Below are 23905 nucleotides of genomic sequence, written 5' to 3'. Positions count from 1 at the left end.
GGCCTTGAGGACATACATCAGTCAGTCAGTACTGCACTGGACCTGGGAACTCTGTCCTAAATGGAACATTTTTTGCCTTTAGCCCAGAATGCAAACTCTTTGACTAGAAATCCATGGCCGCCAGCTCAGTGGGAATTAGCTTCAAGTTGTTTCTTAGAAGCAGGTATGCCATCTGGAGTGTCTGAGGCAGGTGACTTGGGTAGGTGTGTACCCTGACAACTGTTTGGATGGATGAAGTTCCCCAAGAGATCTGAGATTTATATGCTCTCTTCTGGGATGGCCACAAGCAACTGAGAAACAGAAAAAGGCAACAAATCACATGAACATGACCGAGTAACAGAGAACTGAGTTTCCTTTTATAGAGCCTTAGGACGGCAAAGCTGAAAGCCGTCTCTAGGATTGTGGTCATTAAGCATCCATCTTTGGCTTTAGTTGAAAACAAATAACAATGGAATGGACTTTATATTGTAACCAAGTTTGGTTAGAAAACAAAAGGAAAGCCTATGGAAAAAAATGAGAGGCCAAAATATTTACTGAGTGAAATTGGTATCTATTTTCTGGCTATATATGGAGACAATTAAACAATTAACATATTTCTCTGTTTTAGTTTCCAACATGATGGGCAAGGTTTGATTTCTATTCTCTTCTTTCTACATATTTGACCTACATTAATCCCAATCCACACTAATATGGGAATATGGCCAACTTCCTTTTTAAGATATATTTTTTTGAAGCATGAGGTAAAATTCACATAATATAAAATTCACCCATTTATATAATTTTAAAATATATAGTTTTGACACTTTGGATAAATTTACAATGTTGCACCATCACTACTGTCTCAAAAAGATGCCCAGTGTCATGAAGTTGGCACTATCCTTCCTGCCCTGAAGACAACTATGCACTTTGTATTTATGGATTTGCCATATATATGTATATGATGTATGTTTTATATATATGATACATATATATAATTTTGGGATACTCTGCATTCATTTTTTAAAGGTAGAATTGTGTGAGAAGGAGAGAGAAGAGAGAACAGAAGAGAAGGGAGGCAAGGTTAGAATGCATTCATGGAAATCTTGTCAAGGTCAAATCCATTTGGGATACTCAACCAAAATGAAGACCTGTGAGCAAGCCAATCTGTCTGTTAATGGTCTATGATGTGAAGTAAGAACCTGAACTTAAATTTATGAATCATCTACTCCATTTGAAGGTAACAGAAATGCCAATACCGATAAAGGTGCTTGGACAGCAACTTGGCTTTACAGTGGTAGTTCTGTATCCAATGGGAGCTGTGTCCTCAGACCTGAGGCCTTCCTGTAACAGCTGGTGATAACCCCACTGTGTTTTTCCTTTTCACTTCTCTTCAGGGCAGGGGAGTGGTGATCAATCCCTGAGCTGTCTTTGTTCTGGACAGCAGCGGATACAGCAGAAGCAACTGAGGGCCGTGGAGGTAAGTAAAAACACAATTTGGAAATAAAAGAATAAAGACTCCTTTTATTTCCCAGATCTAAATATTTGTTAACAACTTCCAATAAGAGTGCATTTTGTTCTGGCTGGAATATTTAAAAGATTGCCTTGAAAACTGACAAACTTTGGCGTAACTCAGTAGTGGCACATGCCTATCATTCCATCACTAGAGAGGCGGAGGCAGGAGGATTGTGAGTTCAAAACTGGTATGAGTAACTTAGATTCCATATCATCAATAAAATGCTGAAAATGAATTGAGAAATAGTCTGTAGGGTGCCTGTTTTTCGTTTTTGAAAGCTGGTTTAAAGCATGCATGGCTCTTTTAGTTATGATTAAGTTGAAAAGAAAGTTATAGATTCTGTTCCAAGAGAAAAATTCAGTTTGGATGAAATTGTACTTTTCCACCAGTCAGAGTTTCTTTGGAAGGAGGGAGGGCCGGTGATGTCTTGTGACTGAAGCTTTGTGGTCCAGAATGTCAAGGCCAGGAAACTCTGTCACTGTGTATACTGCAAGTGTTTTGAGAGTTTTTACTCTGTTTTCTTTTTAACTCCTTCCATGTCACGAGCTCCAAAACCACACTCTTAACTAGTCATTCTCAGTGACTTGGCCAGGATTTAGGAACCCTGGCCAACGCTCAGATATCACACTGCTTTCGCTGTCTATGGATCTTGCTTATTTTCTTGCCTGTTTGCTTCATGGTAGGCTCCATCTGGCCTCCTCACCTCTCCCCTAGTTTTGGCTTCTGGGGACTCTTTGGTGACAAGGGAAACAGAAGCTCCATGTCACACTCTGAAGCACATGGCAACTCAGCTGTTTCTGGGAGTCTGTGGTATAGACTTCTCCACTGACTGAAAGTTAACCTTCCTGGAGGGTGGGAACTGCTCAACACACACCCTTAAGGCTCACAGCAATTAATGTGAAGGACACAGAGGTCCCTGTTATTGGCACACAGTGACTTACGTGCAAGGAACCAAGATAGTTTTTTTTTATTTTGCTTGAAGATCTACAAAATTCAGAAATAGGAAATTATGTCACAGTTTGCTGGATACCGCCTACTTAAGTGTCTCATGGAAAGCACACTTTAGGATTTCTTCAAAAAACAATTGGATACACCACCCCATTTTACAATTTCAGCAGACATAACCAAACCTCTGAGAGAGGAGAAAGAACTTAAAAGTTTTGTGTGAAAGGAAAGAGAGGGGTTTACAAAGCACAAAAAGCTGTTAAGAGCAGTCAACTGTGAATCCCCTATCTCTGCTCTGCAGACCTCATCCAACGAATCCAAAAGCACCCCGCCCGCAAAGACCTTTGGGGCTTCTGATAGAGAGTCCAGATACAAGGCCTGCTGTGCTCATGAGTGGCTTTCTTCATTAGCAGGTATCATTCTGCCGTGCTCGGAGTGTGCAAGCTGGTTGACGTTTCAATGTTGAGGATCACTCTGAAAGTGTTGACGAGATTGACAGAGGTAAGTGACAGGCTATCACAAGGAGCAAGTATGCCCTGGGGATGAAACTGAGGTCACTAGAGGCTTGCACCTGGTGCATTTTGCTGTAGTTATATTCACCCATTCCTTCAGGAGGCTACCAGATGGCTTTGTCCGTACTGGCCCAGACCCATGGTCCCAACTGGGATAACCGGTATTCCTGGTAACCTCCTGTCAGATTCTGGGGCCTGTGGAGTAGCAAAGAAGGCAGGTGTGGCGGGTTGAGAGCTCGGAGGGAAAGGACAGACCGTGAAGGGTGCTGTCTCCTCTGCTGGACAGAGGGCAGCCCCGAGTCTCTGCTGGGAGGCCTGCGTTCACTGACTGGGCTGTCTGTGGAGGGGCTGCACTCTGATCTTTGAATGTCCTTCCTGCGCTTTGATTCCACTGCTATGAGAGAAGCCCCTCTCTACAGTCTGGGGAAGGAAAACATTCTGCGCCGCAGGCAGGCCGGACACAGAGGCCAGGAAGGCTGCCTCTGCGACACGACTTGTGTTTACTTAGCTACCTGCATTCCAAAATGTAGCTGGGGTGGGAGGCTCTTTTTTTTCCGCTCCAGCTCCCGCTGAGCTTTGCTTAGGGACTATCTAGCAATCCCATGGCCAGAGCGAAGCCCTTGCCTCTAGCACCTGCCAATTGGCTCGCTGTGCAAAACGTCCCCATGGTGTCTCCTCGTGGTCCACGCACAGGCCCCTTCCTACAAGTGTGGGACACCGGACCTCTACTCGGGTTTCTCCTGCGGGTGGCCCAGCCGATGCGCAGGTTGTTCGCGTCGGGGTTGGGAGACTCCTGGGAGAGCGGCCCGCAACCGGGCGACAGGAGCGCAGCTCGCCCTGACCCGGGTGTCCTGCTGGGAGGGGCGTCCCCAGCGCTGGCGAGCTCCGCCCACGCCTGCCTATAAGTGGCGGCCCGGCCCACGGCGCGGCGGCGGCGGCGGCGGCGGCGAGAGCAGGCTCAGGGTCTCCGGCGGCCCGTGGACCCTCCAACCCGCTTCCATAAGGCTTTGACTTTCCAACTTCAGCTACAGTGTTAGCTAAGTTTGGAAAGAAGACGGAAAGAGACTCCGGTGGCAGCTTTGCTGTTATTCTTTGTCCTAGTTGTCCTTTGGGGTCTTGGGCAGGCACAAGGCTGTTGTGCTTTTAGCGGTGCTATCTCCGGTTCCTTGCACTCCTGTGGACAAGCCCCTGGGCAAGAGCAGCTACAGCAACCAACATCAGAACAAGCAAGGGGAGAGCAGCGCCTGGTGTCATGACTAAGGCAAGCGATCAGAGCCGCCAGGAAGGATGCTGTGGTGAGTTGCGTAGTCAAACGCATCAAGTGGTGGGATTGCAGGTGAGACAAGGGGACGCAGTTCCCTGAGAGTTGACTTCTGTTTTGATGGAGGCTCAGGAAGAATGTAAATTCAAAGTTTGAGTAAAAAAGCTTGCGTATAGGCAAGGGTGGACTAAGCTGGGCAGTGTGGAATTCCTTGCACTCAAAAACAAAAACAAACCTCACCAAAGTTAAAGAATGTTGAAACAGAGGTTTCTTCACTGTGCATGAAGTTGGGCGGTTATTGACCAAGAGGCCATGCTGAACCTAAGTGGATGGTATGAAGTAAACTGAATGCATCAATCTGAAGGGGACCTGATACAAATCACACATAATTATGACCCAAAACAAACTCTAACCTGAGCGCACTGGTGTGATTAAACATGCTTTTAATTTACTCTCTCTGTGCCTTTGTAGGATCCTTGGCAAACTACCTGACCTCGGCAAAATTCCTTCTCTACCTTGGGCACTCTCTCTCCACTTGGGTAAGTGAGAATGTACACTGATTCTTGGAGCATGGTTGCGCAAATTCTTGTTTACTTTCATTGGAGACAGATGTATTAAGCAAAATTCCAGTTTTGTCGTTCAGTTAAGGAAATAAATTGTTCTTAGACAAATGTTTCAACAGAATTTTTCTTTCAGAGATATTTCCCTTGTGTGTAACTGGAGAGTTTCTCTGGTCCCACGTGTCAGTAAATGTAACTTAATGGCAATATTCTAATATTCTACAGAGATTGACAACTATTCAAAACGAGATTGACAAAGGCAGGAAAACGTGCATAATTACTAGAGTTGATAAATTCTAATACCCCTCCTATACTGGAAAGGCATCTCATGGGCCTTCTTTTTTCACATGAAGAAACTTATCTGGGGGCTGGAGAGATGGCTCAGTGGTTAAGAGCACTGACTGATCTTTCAGAGGACCTGGGTTCAATTCCTAGCATCCATATGGCAGATCACAACTGTATGTAGCTCCAATTTCAGGGGATCTGGTACCTTCCCAGACATACATGCAAGCAAAACACCAATGCACATAAAATAAAAAAAAATAAATCTTTGAAGAGGAAGAAGGAAAAGAGAAACTTATTTTTTTTTTCTATTGTTAAAGTCTGGCTCCAGCATGCCAGCATCATGAAAATAGAATAGAATGATATACTGACGAATACCAGAGTATCAGGGTAACAGCAATATTGTAAGATTAGTTTAAGTATACCGAAGCCAAGATCAAATATCTAAATTATAAAATTCGGATCTTCAAAATGGTTATCTGTTGCTACTTAATATGTGAATACTGCAAGCTGTGTTAAAAATCATCACTCAGTGAAAATTTGTGATGAATTCACAATTCTCCCATTCCTTCCTATGTGGCTTTGAGAGAATCCCTGTGTTTTTTTTTTTTTTTTTTTGCTAGTCTGGATTCTTTTATCAATTCCCCCAAATACTCAAAAGAGAGCTGGATGTCTTCAATGGATGATTATTTCAACTTTAAGATTAAACAATTGTTCTTACAGCTTAAAAGCTAAACATATTCCATGCATTATAAAATAAGGAAAAAGAATTTCACCTGGCAATGGTGGCACACGCCTTTAATCCCAGCACTTGGGAGGCAGAGCCAGGCGGATGGATCTCTGTGAGTTTGAGGCCAGCCTGGGCTACCAAGTGAGTTCCAGGAAAAGGCGCAAAGCTACACAGAGAAACCCTGTCTCTCGAAAAACAAACAAACAAACAAACAAACAAACAAAAAAAGAATTTCAGGAGTATATTTTTAAGTGTTAATTACTTTTTATTGACTTATCTGTAAGACGTGAGTGGAAACCATCATATGAGGAAATCTATGTCCTAGGGAAATTGTTAAGTTGGGTTTGTTGGCTCTCTGAGAAACAGCAGTTGCAGATAACTTCTTAGAGAAGCTAACTCCTGTGTTTCTGAATGCTTACACAGGAATGACTCTGCAAATAGATGTATAAAAAAGTGGAATTGGCTTGTGTTTATTTTAGCTGATGGCTTTAAGAAAAAAAAAGTGAAGAACCCTTTATAAATCTAAACCAGTAGTTTGTTCTTCCAATTTAATTCAATAATATTAAGCATTAAAAGGACCAGTGATGGAAGATTGTCTGGAGTGTCTCTCACCTCTGAGAGAACGAGGGTGCCTCTTTTCTAAACAATGATTAACTTCAAGGCTCATGTGACCTTTGGGTGTCAGACTGGCCAGAACCGTGAGAAGAGCTATGGATGTCCTAGGGGATTTCTTTTTTTTTCTTTTCTTTTCTTTTCTTTCTTTAATTTTTATTGAAAAAAGACTTTTGTCAAGAAAATTTAAAGAAGTTCCTAAAGAAAGGTGAAAGATGTTTGTTCTAACCTTACAGTAAATTGAACAAATGGGCAAGTCCTCGGGAGAAAGAAAGATGAAAAATAATGACTGACACCATGTAAGGGTTAGTACTTAGTCCTCTCTGCAAAGTACACAAGAGGAAAGCTCTAAGTAGGTAATTTTGTTTTTGTGCTTTGTCTCTCTCGTGCAAATATGTTACGTATGTGCACTCGAGGTTTTGGGTACAGGTTCAAGAATGCACTGAAGGATTTCCTCCTCCAATGAGCTCTGAGCATCTGGAGTCCAGGAAGGGAGGCCTAGGCCTCTTTGTTTTAACAGCAGAATTTCCCACTGAAGCTTCATCACCTCTGCAATGTTTCTCCGGCCTACACACACACACACACACACACACACACACACACACACACACACACACGCCAACACAGCTGAATTGTGACTCCTTAGACATTGGATATAGGGACATTGGGGCAAAAGGTTCTCTGAGGTTAGGTTTGTGTGGATTTGTAAGTTTTTTTTATTTCTGCCTTCATTTCTACTAATGGGCCAATACATTTCATGCTACCATTAGAGTACAAAACAGGTAAGAAGTAGATGCTTTTGTTTAGGAGTTTAAACACAATTTAGGAAGGGCTTTAGAGAAGTAACAACAAAAATAGCCATGTAAAGAAAGCAGTGAAAAAGAGGGGCCCATCGTGTCTCCTTTGCAGCTGCTTCCATTTAAGCCCAAGTGGTCTGCATCTTTCAGGGGCTTACCTCTCTGCTCATAGAGGCCTCTGTGGTAATGTGGAGTGCCGCCTGCCTGCCCCTTCCTGTGTTCCTTTTCTTCATAACATTTGTTACCACTCATCCTGTGCTGTGTTTGCCCTCATCTCTGTACACTGGAATGCTCGCAACATGAAAAATAGCCTGTGTGCGCTGCTGAAGCTGTGATGCCCCCAGTAGCGTGGGGCACGCACCAGAAACCATTCTATAGGCATTTATTAAGCAGATTAATGGCTGTGGTTACTTATTCTCAGATCCAGCGTGGGTAGGTAGGCATGTAAACAAATATCAAAGTATACTGAGAGCACATCACGGGGAGGCAGAAAATGGAAGCATGAAAGGACTGGGTGAGTGCTTAGCCAGTAGTTACTTAGTGTTACCCAGGTCTTGGGATTTTTATAAGTACACAATTTGCCACTTCTTAAAATTAAGCTTTTTGGAAATTAGGATAACCAGAGCAATTTCAACTTCATTCTCCAAGTTCTAAATCTTGTGTTCATGTTGGGTTGTGATTGGAAACTCTATCATTCTTTGCACAGAGATTTCTCTACCTCTGCACTGCTAATGTGTGGGGTCAGGAAATACATTCTGGTGGACTGACGGATGCCAACAGTATTTACAAACCTCAGGCTCCCTTCAGGCATGGAGGTTGTGATACCCCAAAGCTTCTCCAAATGTTAGCAAGTGATCTCTGAAGAATAGAATGCTCCCTACCTGAGAATGACTTGTTTTTCATGTTATCATGAATCAATTTAAATTTTGAATATTTAGGTTATTAGCTTAGTCTTATTAAAATTTAAAAGCATCTGACTTATCAGTATACTACGTTTCTTCCAATATATGGAATTTATCATGATAATTTTGCCAGGCTCTGGGGAGATCTCAGAGCTGGAGTTCTTTCACACAGTTCAAATATGTAAGGAACTCAGTCTGGGAATTAGTGATGGTTATGACAAAATGTTGTCTTCCCTCAATGTTAACCCAAAATGTCAGAGCTGGAATTTATAATCTCACAAAATGTCTATTCTAGCACCTCATATATTAATCTAGCTGACTAATTTAAGAGTTTCTGTTAAACTTATATCATATTTTATGCCAACTAATTGCAAAATTCCTTTTATATCTGGAACTAAGTAAAGATCTCTCCCTCCCTCCCTCCCTCCCTCTCTCCCTCTCTCCCTCTCTTCCTCCCTTCCTCCCTCTCTCCCTCTCTTCCTCCCTCTCTCCCTTCCTTCCTCTTTCCCTCTCTTCCTCCCTCCCCCTCCCTCTCTCCCTCTCTTCCTCCCTTCCTCCCTCTCTCCCTCTCTCCCTCTCTTCCTCCCTCTCTCCCTTCCTTCCTCTTTCCCTCTCTTCCTCCCTTCCTCCCTCCCTCTCTCCCTCCCTCCCTCCCTCCCTCTTTCCCTCTTTTCCTCCCTCCCCCTCCCTCTCTCCCTCCCTCTCTCCCTCCCTTCCTCCCTCCCTCTTTCTGTCTCTCTCTCCATCTCTCAGTTTTTTCAAGACAGGGTCTACTATGTTGCCCTGGCTGTCCTTGAACTCACTCTATAGCCCAGGCTGGCCTCAAACTCACAGCCACCTGCCTCTGCCTCTGGAGTACTGGGATTAAAAGTGTGCACCACCACACCCAGCTACCTTTTCTCTTTTCAAAACTTATCTGTATTAAAACATTAAAATAACTGCTTACTTATATATTTATTTCAGCATCTTTGGTCTTATGAGATCAGAGTTTCCCTTATTGATTTTTCCTTTCTGATTGTTCTGCTGCTTTATGAATCTGAAATAAATTTACTTGTGGAATAGCACATTGTTAATATATATATATATATATATATATATATATATATATATATATATATTATATATATATAAATAAAAAAAATCAGAGGCCACAGAGGCCATTCCTACCAGTTCCTAAATTGAAAAGCTGGCTTCTGTCAGCATTTAAGTTAAACTGATGCTTAGAGAAAATTAGTAATAAAGCTTGACTTTTCCATTGTGCTGGAATGAAGTTTTAACATTACCCCAGTACTCAATCCATAATTATTGACTTGAAAACTCATCTGATGTAGCTAGAAAGCATCCCTTTGATAAGAAAATAGCTTCTCAAGTACAATGGGCTACAAACTAAAAACATTCAACTAAACACCGTTCTCTTGTTCAAGGGGGATCGGATGTGGCACTTCGCTGTGTCTGTGTTTCTGGTGGAACTCTATGGGAACAGCCTCCTGTTGACGGCTGTCTATGGACTGGTGGTGGCAGGCTCTGTTCTGGTCCTGGGAGCCATCATTGGTGACTGGGTTGACAAGAATGCCAGGCTGAAAGGTGAGTCTGTGTTCTTTGGACCAGCTTGTGTAATGGAGAGAATAAATCAGTGTGACTGACCCAGAGAGAGGACTCGCACATCACAGCTGAGGGATAGGGGTTGGCGGCCACACCTGGATTCAGGCTCCTGAGGCTACTGCACTAGTTGGGATGTCAGGATGTTGACCTAATAGATTTTTCTTTCTTTTGTCAGTTTCAAATGTTAACAATTAACCCTGTAGCCTATTTTCTGGGAATCATGTTAAACATTAAAAGTTTGCTTAGCCCTGGCTTCCTCTCTAACCATGAATTGCACTAGGGGTTCTCTAGTGTGATGTTCCTGGGTACAGCTTGAACATCTGTCCTCGGTTTACTGTGTTACATACAAAGGTGTGTGCAATGGAATTTGAAAACTAAGTATTGATCCAAGGGAGAATAACTATGTCTAGACCACAGACAGTTGAATTACACTTATTCAGGGAAAAAGAATAAATTATAATATATTGTACATATGATAAAATGACCTTTATTCTAGGGTATCAAGATATATTCTGCTTTATATACAAGAGATTGGAAATAACTAAGCAATTTAGTTATAGAATACAAGAGGTATGTGGATAATTATTTGAAGCTCAATTAATAATAAAAAGAGCTGGCCATGTCTGCCTGAAGACAGACACTGAGAAAACTTTAAGGTATAGCTAGTTTTGCTCACTTCACAGTGACTGAACAGGATTATAAAGTTCTAGGATTTGGTGTTACTAGTTAAATGATTCATATGAAGATTTTTCTGTTTTGAAAGTGAGTAGATCAGAGCACATATAGAATAAAAATCTGTATGCTAGTGAAAACCAAATTATTTTTATAGTTGTGCACAATAATATTACACATAGGATTGTTTAACCATGAAATTGTTGAGCTTTGCAATCATGTGTTAGGACAGTGCTAAGTTGGATAGAGAAGACTGTGTCTGCAGTATAAGCAACTCTCAAGTCACCCTTCATGAAAAATCTTTGCTGATACTTAAAGAATGAGCTCACCATTTCTTCCTCTGTGTTCCTTGAGACTTTGTGGTACCTCTGATATTGTACTGAAATGTTCATAGTAATCTGCTCATATCTCCAATACACAGTCTTGGTGTATTGGCAGTTAGTATTTAATTCTTTGCTATGACTGCATGCATGTGTAGATGCATGAATGAATGACTTCTGTGTTGGATTTTATTTCAGACTGCCTTCTGAGAGGAGTTTGAAAACTAAGTATTGATCCAAGGGAGAATAACTGTGTCTAGACCACAGACGGTTGAATTACTAGGCACAGGCATAGGCATAGGCATAAGAAGTATGAAATATCCTGTCCTAGATGTTCTGCCTAGAGAGTGGTGGAGAAATGACTACTGGGTTCTTATCCGGCCTTGCTCATCTGTATGAAGGAGTGTCTCTAACAGGACTTGCATTTTCTGTGATGGAAGGTGTGGCTCAGGGTTTCACAGCGATGACAAAAAATACAAATCAGAAGAAATTTGCTAGTTGTTGGTTCTTGGCAAACGTTTGTGAATTTTCCGTTTGTTCAGATTATTTTATTAGATCAAGCCTGCCATATAAGTGAGAGGTTATGGATTCCACAACTTCCTCCTCACCTCCTTTCTAACCCCCTACATGTTTTTATTTTAGCTTAATCAGGTAAGGGTTGAAAGGTGGATCTCATCCATAGAATAGTTCTGCTTCAGGCGGTAAACTCTTTAGTAAATAAATGAGGTGAAATGCAGGTTTCATGAAAGACCTTGAACTAGTAGAAGAAAGTCGTGAGTACTGTGTTTTGTTTGCAGGTTTCACAAGTCAGTCCAGGAACTTACTCTTGGTGCATTTTCTTTGTCTTGTAGTAATTATGTATATGCATCCACACAGTCCAACAGTTGTGTGGATGAAAGCATCCTGCTCAAGAGATGCTAGAACACTGAACATTGTGCTTTTGCTCTGTGCAGTGGCCCAGACTTCGCTGGTGGTACAGAATGTCTCCGTCATCCTCTGCGGGATCATCCTGATGATGGTTTTCTTACATAAGAATGAGCTTCTGACCATGTATCACGGATGGGTCCTCGTAAGTTCTCCACTGGGTTCTTGCTACTTGTTTGTTTTCAGGGTCCTGAGGCTGGAGCCCAGGACCTCATGAGTACTAAGCATACACTCCACCGCTGAACTGTGCCTCAGCTCCCCAGGATTCTGGATGACAGAACTGAATATCTAATAGCGGTGAAAGTGTAAACCCTTTATAGTCTAGGAGTGTATATTTTGGTTTTTCTACTGTAACCTTATAATATTGATTTCTACATCCACAGGCCATTTTGATTCTCCTTTGATGAAGTTTTAATGAGTATTTATTTAACTGCATATCAATGATTATTGATATAACTTTTTCGTTAACTATAGATGGTACAGATCTGAACAATGCCATGCCCTTTAATTTCTGACCCCTGGTACTTAATTGCTCCATGTATTGAAAGTAAAGTTATTTACTTCTTATGAATGAGACTAAAATTAAAAAAAAATTGAACTTATATGTTAACTCAAGTTTTTTGCTCTAATTCCTTAGACTGCCTGCTACATCATGATTATCACAATTGCAAACATTGCAAATCTGGCCAGTACTGCTACTGCAATCACAATCCAGAGGGACTGGATTGTTGTTGTGGCGGGAGAAAACAGAAGCAGATTAGCAGGTAATTTGGATTACCTTTTCAACTAAATGAATCCATGAATCTGTGGCCATAAGTGGGAGGGGAAGCCTTTTTACTATTGGTCATCTGGGAAGGCTTTAAGAACTCTCCATGGAATGCACTGGGTTTTGTATTGTTGCTGATACAGTTGTCAGAGAGTACAGTGATTTATCTAATAGTTACCAAGTTAATTTTAGGATAGTTGCTGCTCTATCATTCTCTGTAAAGCTAGCAAAGAGAACATCTCATTTGAACTTTTCCCTTTTTTCTTTTCAAAGTATGCTGTATCCGAGTTTCAGTCATGATGATGACAATCTGACTGATTTTACCCTCATAAATATGGACATTATTACATGTACTTTGAGGATTGTACCATTGGTACTGTTTCTTTCTACCAAATGGAAACAACACAGATGTACAGAAATTCTTGAAGTTAGTTTCCACTTAAAACAAACAAACAAACAAGACAAAACAAAAACCATTCGAATAGCAATTATCTCACAGCCTACAAAATGGAAGGCTTTTGAATAGATTTTCAAATGGAAGATAGAATGTGTTCTTTAACAAACCATCTTAGTTTGTTGGAAACAAAGACACGTGGCTCAAGAAAGACCAAAGAGTGCTTTCAAGACAGCATGCCCTGTTACGTGAGTACCTCTAGGCACAGAGTGCCCTGCCACACTGTGGTATTCTCCTTCTTCACCTGAGCGCGCACAGGTTTGAACTGGATTGGTAATTACACAAGGTGAGGGAGGAAGGCTACCCAGAGCTACAGATCAGCTGAACTGACTCTGCTGGTCATTAAGATAATGAGTATCACAAACACATTGCCCAACAATCCCGACGGACAAGAAAATCATTCTTGATAACTGAAGTGGCTTACACCAGGACACAGAAGCAAAGAGTGTGTGCTGGGGTTAGCAAGCGGCTCTGTTTGACTAGACCTAGTGGTTAAAAAATAAAAAGAAGATAGGAAGGAAACAGTAATTGAAAGAGAACAAAGTCTATGGGAGACCTGGAACAGGTTTGTCCAACCTGCCTGTGCGCAACCTGATCTAGCTATGAGTGTGGCCCCACATATTTGTAGGTGACTACTGACAATGCCATGCTCTAATTTTAAAAAGTCGGACACCCCTGATCTAGAAAAAAAAGGAATTTGCCTGAATCATCGCTTCCCGGTAGCAGTATTACAACCCAGAGAATACTCCTGGGATTGGGACTTGTGTATGAAAGCAGTACTATGAATGTGCTATGTGGGAATTTCTTCTCCAGCCTTCTTCCATTGTTTATTTATTTAAAAAATTAATAATAATTCCACATCTCTTTTTTGTTATGCTGAAAGAGAAGATGAGACTTCACCCCATTTTTTAACTTTTCCTTTTTAGTATTATTTTAAGCATGTAGAATATGTCCATGTTTTAAAATTCAGAGGATATGAAAGAGTATATTTTGAGAATATGTCACAATTGTATTTTTCTGACATACTTGAAAGAAAAAGTTGGCTTCTAAATTGTTTTCTTTCACTTATATGAATTTATTAACTGTACTCATTTTGACCCTATTAAAGTCCATTAAATTTAAAGATTATTTTAGGGAGCTGGAGACAGGGCTTAGTCCTTAAGAACACACACTCCTCTTTTGGAGGACCAGAGTTCTGTTCCCAGTGGAGCACCAGGCATTCACTTGAAACCCCAGCTGCAGAGGATCTGATGCCTCTAGGCTCTGTGGGCACTTACATTTACATGCATACACCTGCACAATACACATAATTAAAAAGTAATAGAAAGAAAAAAAATTAAAGGTTGTTTTATTCCTTAAAATAAAGTAGCTTTATTAAGGCCAGGTGGTGGTGGCACACACCTTTAATCCCAGCATTTGGGAGGCAGAGGCAGGCAGATCTCTGTGAGTCCTAGGCCAGAATTGTCTATAGAGCAAGTTCCAGGACAGCCAGAGCCCTAACACAGAGAAACCCTGCCTCAAACAAACAAACAACAAAAAGCGTTGTTAAAAGGGAAATACACAGAATCTTTAAGTGGTCCTAGTACATATTCACAGATAACCTAACTCTGTGGATCTGTGAGAAAATGTTTAGGACAAGTAAAAATATGATGGGCCATTTCTCAGCTGACCCTCTCTTTTTTGTGAATTATTGCATGGTAGGAGAATCTAGAACAGACAGCCTGGTGCCTAGCCTTGTGGGCTTTCTCCAGTTTCAGAAGGGAAATGGGGTGTCTGCCGACCTCTTCTCTCAGTCAATCTTAGTGCTCCCCACACCACCACCACCACCCGCACCCCGGATAACAGAGAAGTGAGGGAAACCTACAAGTTCTCTTTCCTGATACTTAACCTCAGTGGATGTTAAGTGAAAACCAGGTTTCGAAACAGGATACAGAGACTTCTTTAGTTCAGAGGGTCAGCAGATGTCTGACCATGGACTTGGGGTGTCATTTCTGCTACAAGCAGAATTTTACAAGTCAGAAAAAAAGGACATGTCTAAGGAAAAATAGAAGAGAAGAAAAGTAGAGTCTGTTTCCTCAGCTTCCTGTGAGGATGTTAGAAAGCCAAGTAGGAGACTGGGCTGTAAGATTGTGAGTGCATGCGTGTGTGTGTGTGTGTGTGTGTGTGTGTGTGTGTGTGTGTGTGTGTGTGTTTGTGTGTGTATGTGTGTGTGTTTGTGTGTGTATATGTGTGTTTGTGTGTGTATGTGTGTTTGTGTGTATCTGTATGTGTGTGTTTGTGTGTTTGTGTGTATCTGTATGTGTGTGTTTGTGTATATGTATGTGTGTGTGTATGCATATGTGTATGTGTACATAAAGGTTATCTGTTGGTTGCTGGCTGCTCCCATTTCCTTATTCCAGCATTCATGATTTCTGAGAGTTTTAAAATTGTAAGCTGCATCATTGAGAACAGTTAGGGAGAGGGCTCTGGCAAAGGCATAGTTTTTCACATATGTACTCTATTAACTAAATCAGATATTTTTCAGGTTTAATATTTTATTAAGACATTCACTTGTCCATGTAGCCTGTGTTGCCCCTTCCCAGGCTTTCTAATACGTCTGTCTCTCTGTCGCCCTTCATGGGGCAGGCTGGAGTGATAGCTTCTTGGGGTTTCTTGCTCGTTATTCTGAAGGAAAATCTGATGGCTTGCTCTGATAAAGTAGGACACATAAATTTCATGCCTGAACTCTATTGGTTAAAAGTTGGTTTCACGTTTTAGGTGGATAAGCTGCTTGTTGTTATTTGCTTGGCAGGTTCCTTTTGAAAACTTACTCTTCTGTGTGGTATCATGTCCTTGTTACAGTGAAAGGAATTATTTTGTACCATGTTCTGTGCCATAGTTATAGCCAAAACAACCAAACCAGAAGGAGGTAAACACTCATTTGAGTGTTCTTATGAAAATAAATGTAAATTTCCGAAGAGCATATGTTTGAACATTCAGCAGACTGACTCTCTTCAAGGCTATTACCAATAAAACAGTTAGGTCTTCAAAACTACTGCTTAATTCATTCTGCTCCAGACAGATAAAAGCTGTTTTTTGACACGACTTTTCTCTACATAAAGCATTATTGCCTTCCTAAGTATTATATAAAATATAGATCTGGGGTCTTGAAAGCTCTGTGAACCCCAAGTTCTTGATCATCTAGGGAAAGAGAAACATTTAGTTAAGAGATTTCCTGTTGTAATGCTATTTTAAGATGCAGTTGTTATTTCTTGAATTACTTGATTTTTTGGATTCAAATTGCTGAGTGACTTGGATTGAATCCTCATGTGCCCTGGAAGCTTGTTAGTGGCAGACAGAAGTTAGGGGAGCCTCTGGAAAGACACTGCTGCAAGATCGATGAATGCTGCCTTTGCCTTTCAAGTGAAAGGTGAAGAATATCAAAGTTCTCTCACTATCGTACACACATTGTACACTCATAGGACTAATCAGAGAGCCACTGAAGACTAGAAGGAATGAGGGAAAGAAGAAAGCAATTTTCCGTGAATGTCCTCATTAGTCATGTATTGATTTTTCCTTGCTAACCCAGATGATTGCTAAGGATCTACCTCATTAATTTTCCCTCTGCTTTGTGCTACAGGGCATGACAAAGTAGATAATTTTCTTAGCTGCCCTTCCTTCATCTTTGACATTGTTATACATTCCCAGGGTCAAACTTTAGAAAAACCTTGCTATCACCCCTAAATCCTCCTCTCTTAATCTCAGTCTTTGTGTCTTAACCTGCCACTCTCCATCTTTCCTGCTCTTTCCTTCACTTCCCAACAACCATGCACATCAGCTGGTACATACAAGCCACGAAATCTGCTGCCCTTTTACCCCTTAGAACCCTTTCCATTCTCCCTCTCTCGCCCTGTTTAAATTCTAAGGTCAGTCATGATGCCATGCTTACCTCCCAAGAAATAGCCTTGGCTCACTTGGATCCCTCTCCTTTTGTTGGGCTAGCTCAGGAACTCTCTATAAACCCCACTTTTCACAGTAGAGCAAGCCTGGGGAAAACACATGACTTAGCTCAGTGTTCCCGTGGGCATGGAGCTGATCTTTTCGTGCTGGCAGACGCTCAAGCCTTCTCTGCTTTCTGGCTCTTCCCTCCTTCCTGCAGGGACTCCGCCGCCTTCCCCACACCGCTGAGTTTTGTATTTGACTCCTAGCACTTTGCTAGAAGGTAGCAGTCACGTTGTTCCCCGGAGGGACCCCTGTTGAAAAGATAAGACAATGTTTCCTGGAGTTGCTCCCCTGCTCTGCTGTCTTTGAGGTTCCCGCTGGTTCTCAGTGGCCCATCCAGTGCCCCCTTAGCCTCACGTCTCTTGATTGCCACCGTACTTGGCACAGGTGACATCCCCCACTTGGAAGTGCTGTCCCCTTTTGATTTCTAGGACACAACAGTCTTGTTTTTATTACTTTGCTGATTTCCACTCCTGTTTCTGACCTCTAAATGTTGGCATTCCCAACACTTTAGTCACCTGTCTGCTCTTGACACACTCCCTTGAGATTCCATCTTAGTCCAGTGTTTTCAAAGTTGGCAAACTTCCAAACTTGGCTCATATCTCTTTCTGAATCTTCAACCTCATTTATTTTGCTGTTGTTCTCAACAGAGCCTCCTGAATGTTATTAAGTCTATCAAAGTCAACATTTCCAAAATAAAATTCTACTTCTTTTATGCTAAACCTGATTATTCTGAAGTTATCTGTTTCTCAGTAATTAGTAACTCAAGAGAAATAAAAAGAAGACACTTTGTAGCACCATCTGCCACTCTTCTTCCTTAGACTCTATTAGTCATAACCTACTACTGACTCATCATGAGTCTACCTTGAAATAAGTGCTTCTCAACCTGTGGGTCGCATATCAGATACTTACATTACAATTCATAACAGTAGTAAATTTACAGTTATGAAGTAGCAGTGAAATAATTTTATGGCTGGGACATATGACATGAGGAACTGTATTAAAGCGTCACAGCATTAGGAAGTTTGAGAACTACTCCTTTAAAGTAAGCATTAAATTTGTCTTGCCACATTTTACATGTCAGATGTTTATTTACAGTATTTGTATGCTTGTTTGTGTACATATTTCCGCACATATGTGTAATGTATATTATATATTGTTTATTGATTTATTGACTCTTCCTAGAGGGATGTTAACTTCATGAAATGAGGGAAACACTTTGTTTTGGTCACAGAGGGCCTTTAGAAATTAGCCTTACAGGACTCTGTGCTCTTGAGTTTTAGCTTTATAATAGCAAATGGTCAGGCTTTCTTTGACAGGCTTGAGCTCTCACTCCCCTGCCTCTTGCACATCCCTTTGTAGATATGAATGCTACCATCAGAAGGATCGACCAGCTGACTAACATCCTGGCCCCCATGGCTGTTGGCCAGATCATGACATTCGGCTCCCCGGTCATTGGCTGTGGTTTCATTTCGGGGTGGAATTTGGTGTCCATGTGTGTGGAGTACTTCTTGCTCTGGAAGGTTTACCAGAAAACCCCTGCGCTGGCTGTGAAAGCCACTTTCAAAGTCGAGGAGGCAGAACTGAAGCAGCTAAACTCACCCAAAGGTAACTGACCACCACCACCCGCTTCCTCCTAAGTTCAGACCTTGGACTTTGCTGAAGACCAGATGCTAGTTTAGATTTCAGGCTGTGTTTCCGGGGAAGGCCTGGATGAGTTAGATATGTCATCTCCTTTGAGATTCTGGAAAGAACTGTGGGTTGGATATAGAAAGACTTGGGGTTAGGTTCCCTGGCCCCTTTTCTTGTTGTGGACAGTGGACACAGAGGAACAGCTGATTGAGGATGGCTGGGAAACTGAGTCATAGAAATGGGAAGGCAGGGGAGCAGAGGCATTTCTTAGCATCCCTGAGGGGAGTAAAATAGCCATTTGGAGAACGGTGGGAGGGGTGAAGAGAGAGGCAGATTTTTCCCAGGAGAGGCAGAGGCCACTTTTCTGGTAAATGAAATCTTATTGAGGTCTTAAGAGAAGGTACTACATTTCCCCACATAATTTTTATACTTTGTCTAATGAGTTTTCCTGCTGTTTGCTTCAGAGAGAGTGTAATCCCTAAAAGAAAGAGAGGCTTTAAAAAGAGACCAAGGGCATTGTCAAAGCAAAACCTGGTACTTGGGAATTATTCCACGGCTATAATTCTTAAATTAGCAGTAAAAGGAAGACATATTTATAACGTAGTATCTTTTTTTAGTAGTCAAGGAGACCCACCCAGGGGGGGATGAGAAACCCAAAAAGAGTCGGCTTTTATTCTCCGTGTTCTTCCCTTAAAATAATGATGTGTCTTATTAACAGATACTGAGCCAAAATCTCTGGAGGGAACTCACCTAATGCGTGAGAAAGACTCCAACATCCGCGAACTTGAACATGAGCAAGAGCCCACGTGTGCTTCCCAGATGGCTGAGCCCTTCCGCACCTTTCGAGATGGATGGGTCTCCTACTATAACCAGCCGGTGTTTCTGGCTGGCATGGGCCTGGCTTTCCTCTACATGACAGTCCTGGGCTTTGATTGCATTACCACAGGGTACGCCTACACTCAGGGGCTGAGTGGCTCCATCCTCAGTGTTTTGATGGGAGCGTCAGCAATAACTGGAATAATGGGAACTGTGGCTTTCACTTGGCTACGTCGAAAATGCGGTCTTGTTCGGACTGGTCTGTTCTCAGGACTAGCACAGCTCTCCTGTCTGATCTTGTGTGTGATCTCCGTGTTCATGCCTGGAAGTCCCTTGGACCTCTCTGTTTCTCCCTTTGAAGATATCCGTTCTAGGTTTATGCAGGTGGAACCAGTGCCCCCAACTACCAAAATACCCGAGAGTGTCTTTTCAACCGAAACGCCTATGTCCAACGTGTCTAATATTGTTAATACTGTCGAGGAGATGAGTACTAAATCCGAGCCCATAATCTCTGTCAGCTTGCTCTTCGCAGGCGTCATTGCTGCTAGAATCGGTAAGAACTCTCTTTCTATATATTAAAAATTAAATCATTTTGGAATGCTAGTGCAGAGAATTCAACAATAAATTATCTGAAATACTTCATGGTTGTTAATTTAAGCAAAACCCACAGTTTATATATAGGATCTACTCATTAAACATGAAAGTTTACTTAATAAACTGTATGTGCATATGTAGATGTGTATGTACATAAAGTGTTTAGGTTTTTTTTTTTGTTTGTTTGTTTTTTTCTAAATTGCGTGTGTGTTTCAGGAGTGAACTCAGGACCTTGTGTATGTTAAGTGAGTACTCCAATTCTGAAGTACATCCTTAAATGAATATTTTTAAGGATTAAATATTTAATCTCTCCCTGTCCATCCCTCCTGTGGTATGTGTGTGTGTGTGTGTGTGTGTGTGTGTGTGTGTGTGTGTGTGTGTTACTGGGGATAAAACTCAGGGCCTTCTGTGTGCTGGGGCAGTGCCTTAAATATTCCTCTTTTGAAGACATTGTGGTTGTAAGAAGCACCCTTCCAAAGTTCTCTCTAGCTGATATACATTTATACATACTTGGCCATACAAATGAGTTTTATACTTCTGGCCAGAAACATAATATAAAAGCAGAATTTAAGTAATCATTAATGGAGCACTGGTAAATGGCCTCTGGATCCATTCATTCTTGAAACGAAATCATATTTATCTTGTGACACAGAGCAAATCATTTACTTATCAGAGACATTAATACTCAGGCGAGACAGCTTTATTGGGAGCCCTGTGCTACTCAAGTAGCAATATAACAGTGATTTAAGGTTTCTGTGCTCTTTAATCATGGCAGCACATTAGATCACCTTCAACTTTAGAAGTGCCAGAATTTTGTAGGCTCTGCACCTCTGATGCCATTTTACTTCTGTAGTCTGAATAATTACAGAAAAACAGGAAGCTTGTAGCTTAGCTTTATTGTGTCTGATGGCTGTAAAAATAATTTCTTGCTGGGCAGTGGTGGCGCACGCCTTTAATCCCAGCACTTGGGAGGCAGAGCCAGGTGGATCTCTGTGAATTTGAGGCCAGCCTGGGCTACCAAGCGAGTTCCAGGAAAGGTGCAAAACTACGTAGGGAAACCCTGTCTCAAAAAACAAAACAAAACAAAAAAATTCTTGAAGGCATTAATAATCCAGTGTATACTAATAAATTATATAAGGTAAAGTGAATAATATTTTCTATATATGGGTGATTCAAAGGTTGTAGAGCTCCAATGTGTTTTGCATATATTAAGACACCGAATAACATAAGCTATGTAAGTATAAGTTAAATTATACATTAAAGTTTAACCTTTTAAAATATCCTTTCCTGTACAGGTCTTTGGTCCTTTGATTTAACTGTGACGCAGTTGCTACAAGAAAACGTAATTGAATCTGAAAGAGGCATTATCAACGGCGTGCAGAACTCCATGAACTACCTTCTCGACCTTCTGCATTTCATCATGGTCATCTTGGCCCCAAATCCTGAAGCTTTTGGCTTGCTTGTGTTGATTTCAGTCTCCTTTGTGGCAATGGGTCATCTTATGTATTTCCGATTTGCCCAGAAGACTCTGGGCAACCAGCTTTTTGTTTGTGGTCCCGATGAAAAAGAAGTTACAGATGAAAACCAACCTAACACATCTGTTGTATAAAACAGTGTCGCTGCGGCCCCTGTTACGAGATTGTGGAGAGCATGTATGCTTATTTTGTACTGCAGAATTCCAATAAACGCCTGCATATTTTTTTGATTTTACCACAACTGTGCCTTGAGGGCTAAGAGCACTAACTAACCTAAGCCAGCAAAGGTGAACTGGTTGTTTCCACTTACATTTAGACATGGAAAAAAATGTAGGAAGGGAGAAAGACAAGGTTGGTGTACATATGGAGAGTGTATAATGGTAAAATGAAGTTCCCTTATTCTTAAGGGTATATAAAATTTTATAGGAAGTGGCTATCAGGTGAGCTAAATTATTCCTCTAGCAGATATTTGTTGTATCTACTAGAATTCAGATAAATCAATTCTCCCTAAGCTTCACTCTTGTAAAAGTCTGGTGCACTTCCTTTTTCTAGATCTGTAATGTCATTCTCAGTTATGTTATAGAACCAGGCTTTTCTCCGTGTCTGAAAATTATAGTCTAATAACCAGTATTATCCTGCTTAAGCCCCTTCATCTTGAGGAACTTATTGTATGTGGAGAATGAAATATGTAACCAGAATTGTCCGAAAAGGTTTATAGTTTAACCTTTGCATTTGGACTATCAGACAGGGCACAATATTACAGTAATGTGTGTGTAGCTCTTTATAAAATGACTCTCTAAAGCTGCGGGTATGCATAAGCAAAGCTGTAGATTTCTAGTGCAGTGTGGAAGGATGTTATTAGTGTGGCCGTAGAAGCTGAGAGTTAAGCACTACACCTAAGGGTGAGGCCCTCCTGTCACCAGTCACTGTCACCAGCGGCCACTAGCTGTCTTGGTATAGGAGACAGCCGCCCCCAAGCCTGGCCACTTACGTGTGGAAAAGCAGCCCGCCCTCGGGAATGGTTGGGAATCATTTGGTGGCTTCCTATAGAACTTCTTACTCTTACTGACTTGGGCCGAGGTGTTCAGTATCTCTGCATGATCCTAGAGCAAAAAATAGTCACAAAAGTTTCCCTTTCAATATCTCCAAAAAGAATAAAAGGAAAAACTGTTTTGTATATATTTTTAAAACTGTTTTGCAAGTTACTTTGTAACCTGCCAGTACCAACATGGGACATTGCCATTGCCTTAACTTTTAATGCACTTTCATGGAGACTGCAATACATTGCTATGAGCACTTTCTTTGTCCCTGAGTTTAATCTTTTTCCTTCATCTTTCTACAGTATGACATAATGATTTACTATGTTGTAAAATCTTCATAAATATTTCTATATAAAATGTTTTAAAAATCTTAATTTCTCTTTACTGAGTTGTATTATCCAATTCTTTTATTTATTTATTTATTTATTTATTTATTTATTTATTTATTTATTTATTTATTTAAAAAACTAGCATATAAGGTATTTGGTATCATTATGGCCTTTTGAACAAAGTGTGTTGTAGTCAGTTTCTCCCCTCCTCCCCTTTCCTGACCCCTGACTGTAGTATGAATCTTAAGTGTTCTTATTAATGAAACTCAAACCCGAGGCCAGTTATTAGGGTGAATGCTGGAAGATCAGAGAAGCAGAACAAGCCACAGCTATCTCACCTTGCTAGTTCCTCAGGTGATCCTGTTTCCTCAGGCTGGAAGCTTCTGAGTCCTCATCCCAATGGCTCTCAGCTGAACTGTGCTGCTCCAAAGCCTGAATGCTTAACCAACCAAATGCTTAGCTAACTACATGCTTTTCTCCTTTAGTTCCTGGTCCTTACACCTTATATACCTTTCTCTTTCTGCCCCCACATCCTGGGATTAAAGGCTGGCTTTCTGGGATTAAAGGCGTGGGTCACCATGTTTAGCTGTTTCTAAAGTGGCCTTGAACTCAGAGCTCCGGCTAGCTCTGCCTCCCATGTACTGGGATTAAAGGCGAGTACCACTACCACCCAACTTCTGCTATGGCTTACTCTTCCCTTTTTCTAGCCACCATTTTTGGCTTTGTTCTAGTGGCTGTCTGTTCTCTGACCCCAGATATGCTTATTTCGGGGAACACACAATATTTCAGAGATCACAATACCCACCACACCTGACCTTCTCCTTTCCACCTCCAGTAACTTTTCCTTTGTCTATGTCCTTTGGACCACCTCCTGTCCTTCCTTGACACCTGGCCATGCTTTGTCTTCCTAGGTTTTAAACTTTACTCATATCTAGACTCACATGTACATGTACACATTGCAGTTAGGACCAGTATGTAACACTTGTCTTTCTGAGTTTGGGTTACTTAAAATTAAAATGTTCAGATCCATCTATTTTCCTGAAATTTTCAAATTTTCATTTTTTTGTAGCTGAATAAGATTCTGTTGTGTATACATGCCATATTTTCACTATCCACGCATCCATTCGTGGACATATAGGCTACTTCTACTTCCCTGCTGTTGTGAAGGGAGCAGTAATTAATGTGGATGTGCAGTAATCTATGGTAA

At 41.3% G+C, this 23905-nt stretch overlaps 1 protein-coding gene across 1 annotated transcript; it reads left to right on the top strand.

The window, feature by feature from the left end:
- The first annotated feature begins 2860 nt into the window (after positions 1–2860).
- Slc40a1 (solute carrier family 40 member 1) lies at positions 2861–22743 on the top strand. Its single transcript, XM_036173711.1, has 9 exons — positions 2861–2938; positions 4051–4244; positions 4682–4749; positions 9518–9677; positions 11641–11756; positions 12249–12375; positions 18175–18420; positions 19163–19813; positions 21150–22743. The coding sequence occupies exons 2-9, from the start codon at positions 4202–4204 to the stop codon at positions 21461–21463; spliced, it is 1725 nt and encodes a 574-aa protein (XP_036029604.1). The 5' UTR covers positions 2861–2938; positions 4051–4201; the 3' UTR covers positions 21464–22743.
- Positions 22744–23905: the final 1162 nt, after the last annotated feature.

The sequence above is a fragment of the Onychomys torridus genome, chromosome 23 (genome assembly GCF_903995425.1).
Source record: "Onychomys torridus chromosome 23, mOncTor1.1, whole genome shotgun sequence".
Lineage (NCBI taxonomy): Eukaryota > Metazoa > Chordata > Mammalia > Rodentia > Cricetidae > Onychomys > Onychomys torridus.
The sequence above is the reverse complement of the archived record's forward strand: the minus strand, read 5'-3'. Positions and strand labels throughout refer to the sequence as shown.

What these genes read in the sequence shown, in the direction of transcription:
- Slc40a1 (XM_036173711.1), top strand. Translation starts at nt 4,202, where the DNA reads ATGACTAAGGCAAGCGATCAGAGCCGCCAGGAAGGATGCTGTG. An exon ending in CCGCCAGGAAGGATGCTGTG is followed by an intron (nt 4,245 to 4,681) that starts GTGAGTTGCGTA and finishes GTGCCTTTGTAG; the next exon opens with GATCCTTGGCAAACTACCTG. An exon ending in TGTATCACGGATGGGTCCTC is followed by an intron (nt 11,757 to 12,248) that starts GTAAGTTCTCCA and finishes CTAATTCCTTAG; the next exon opens with ACTGCCTGCTACATCATGAT.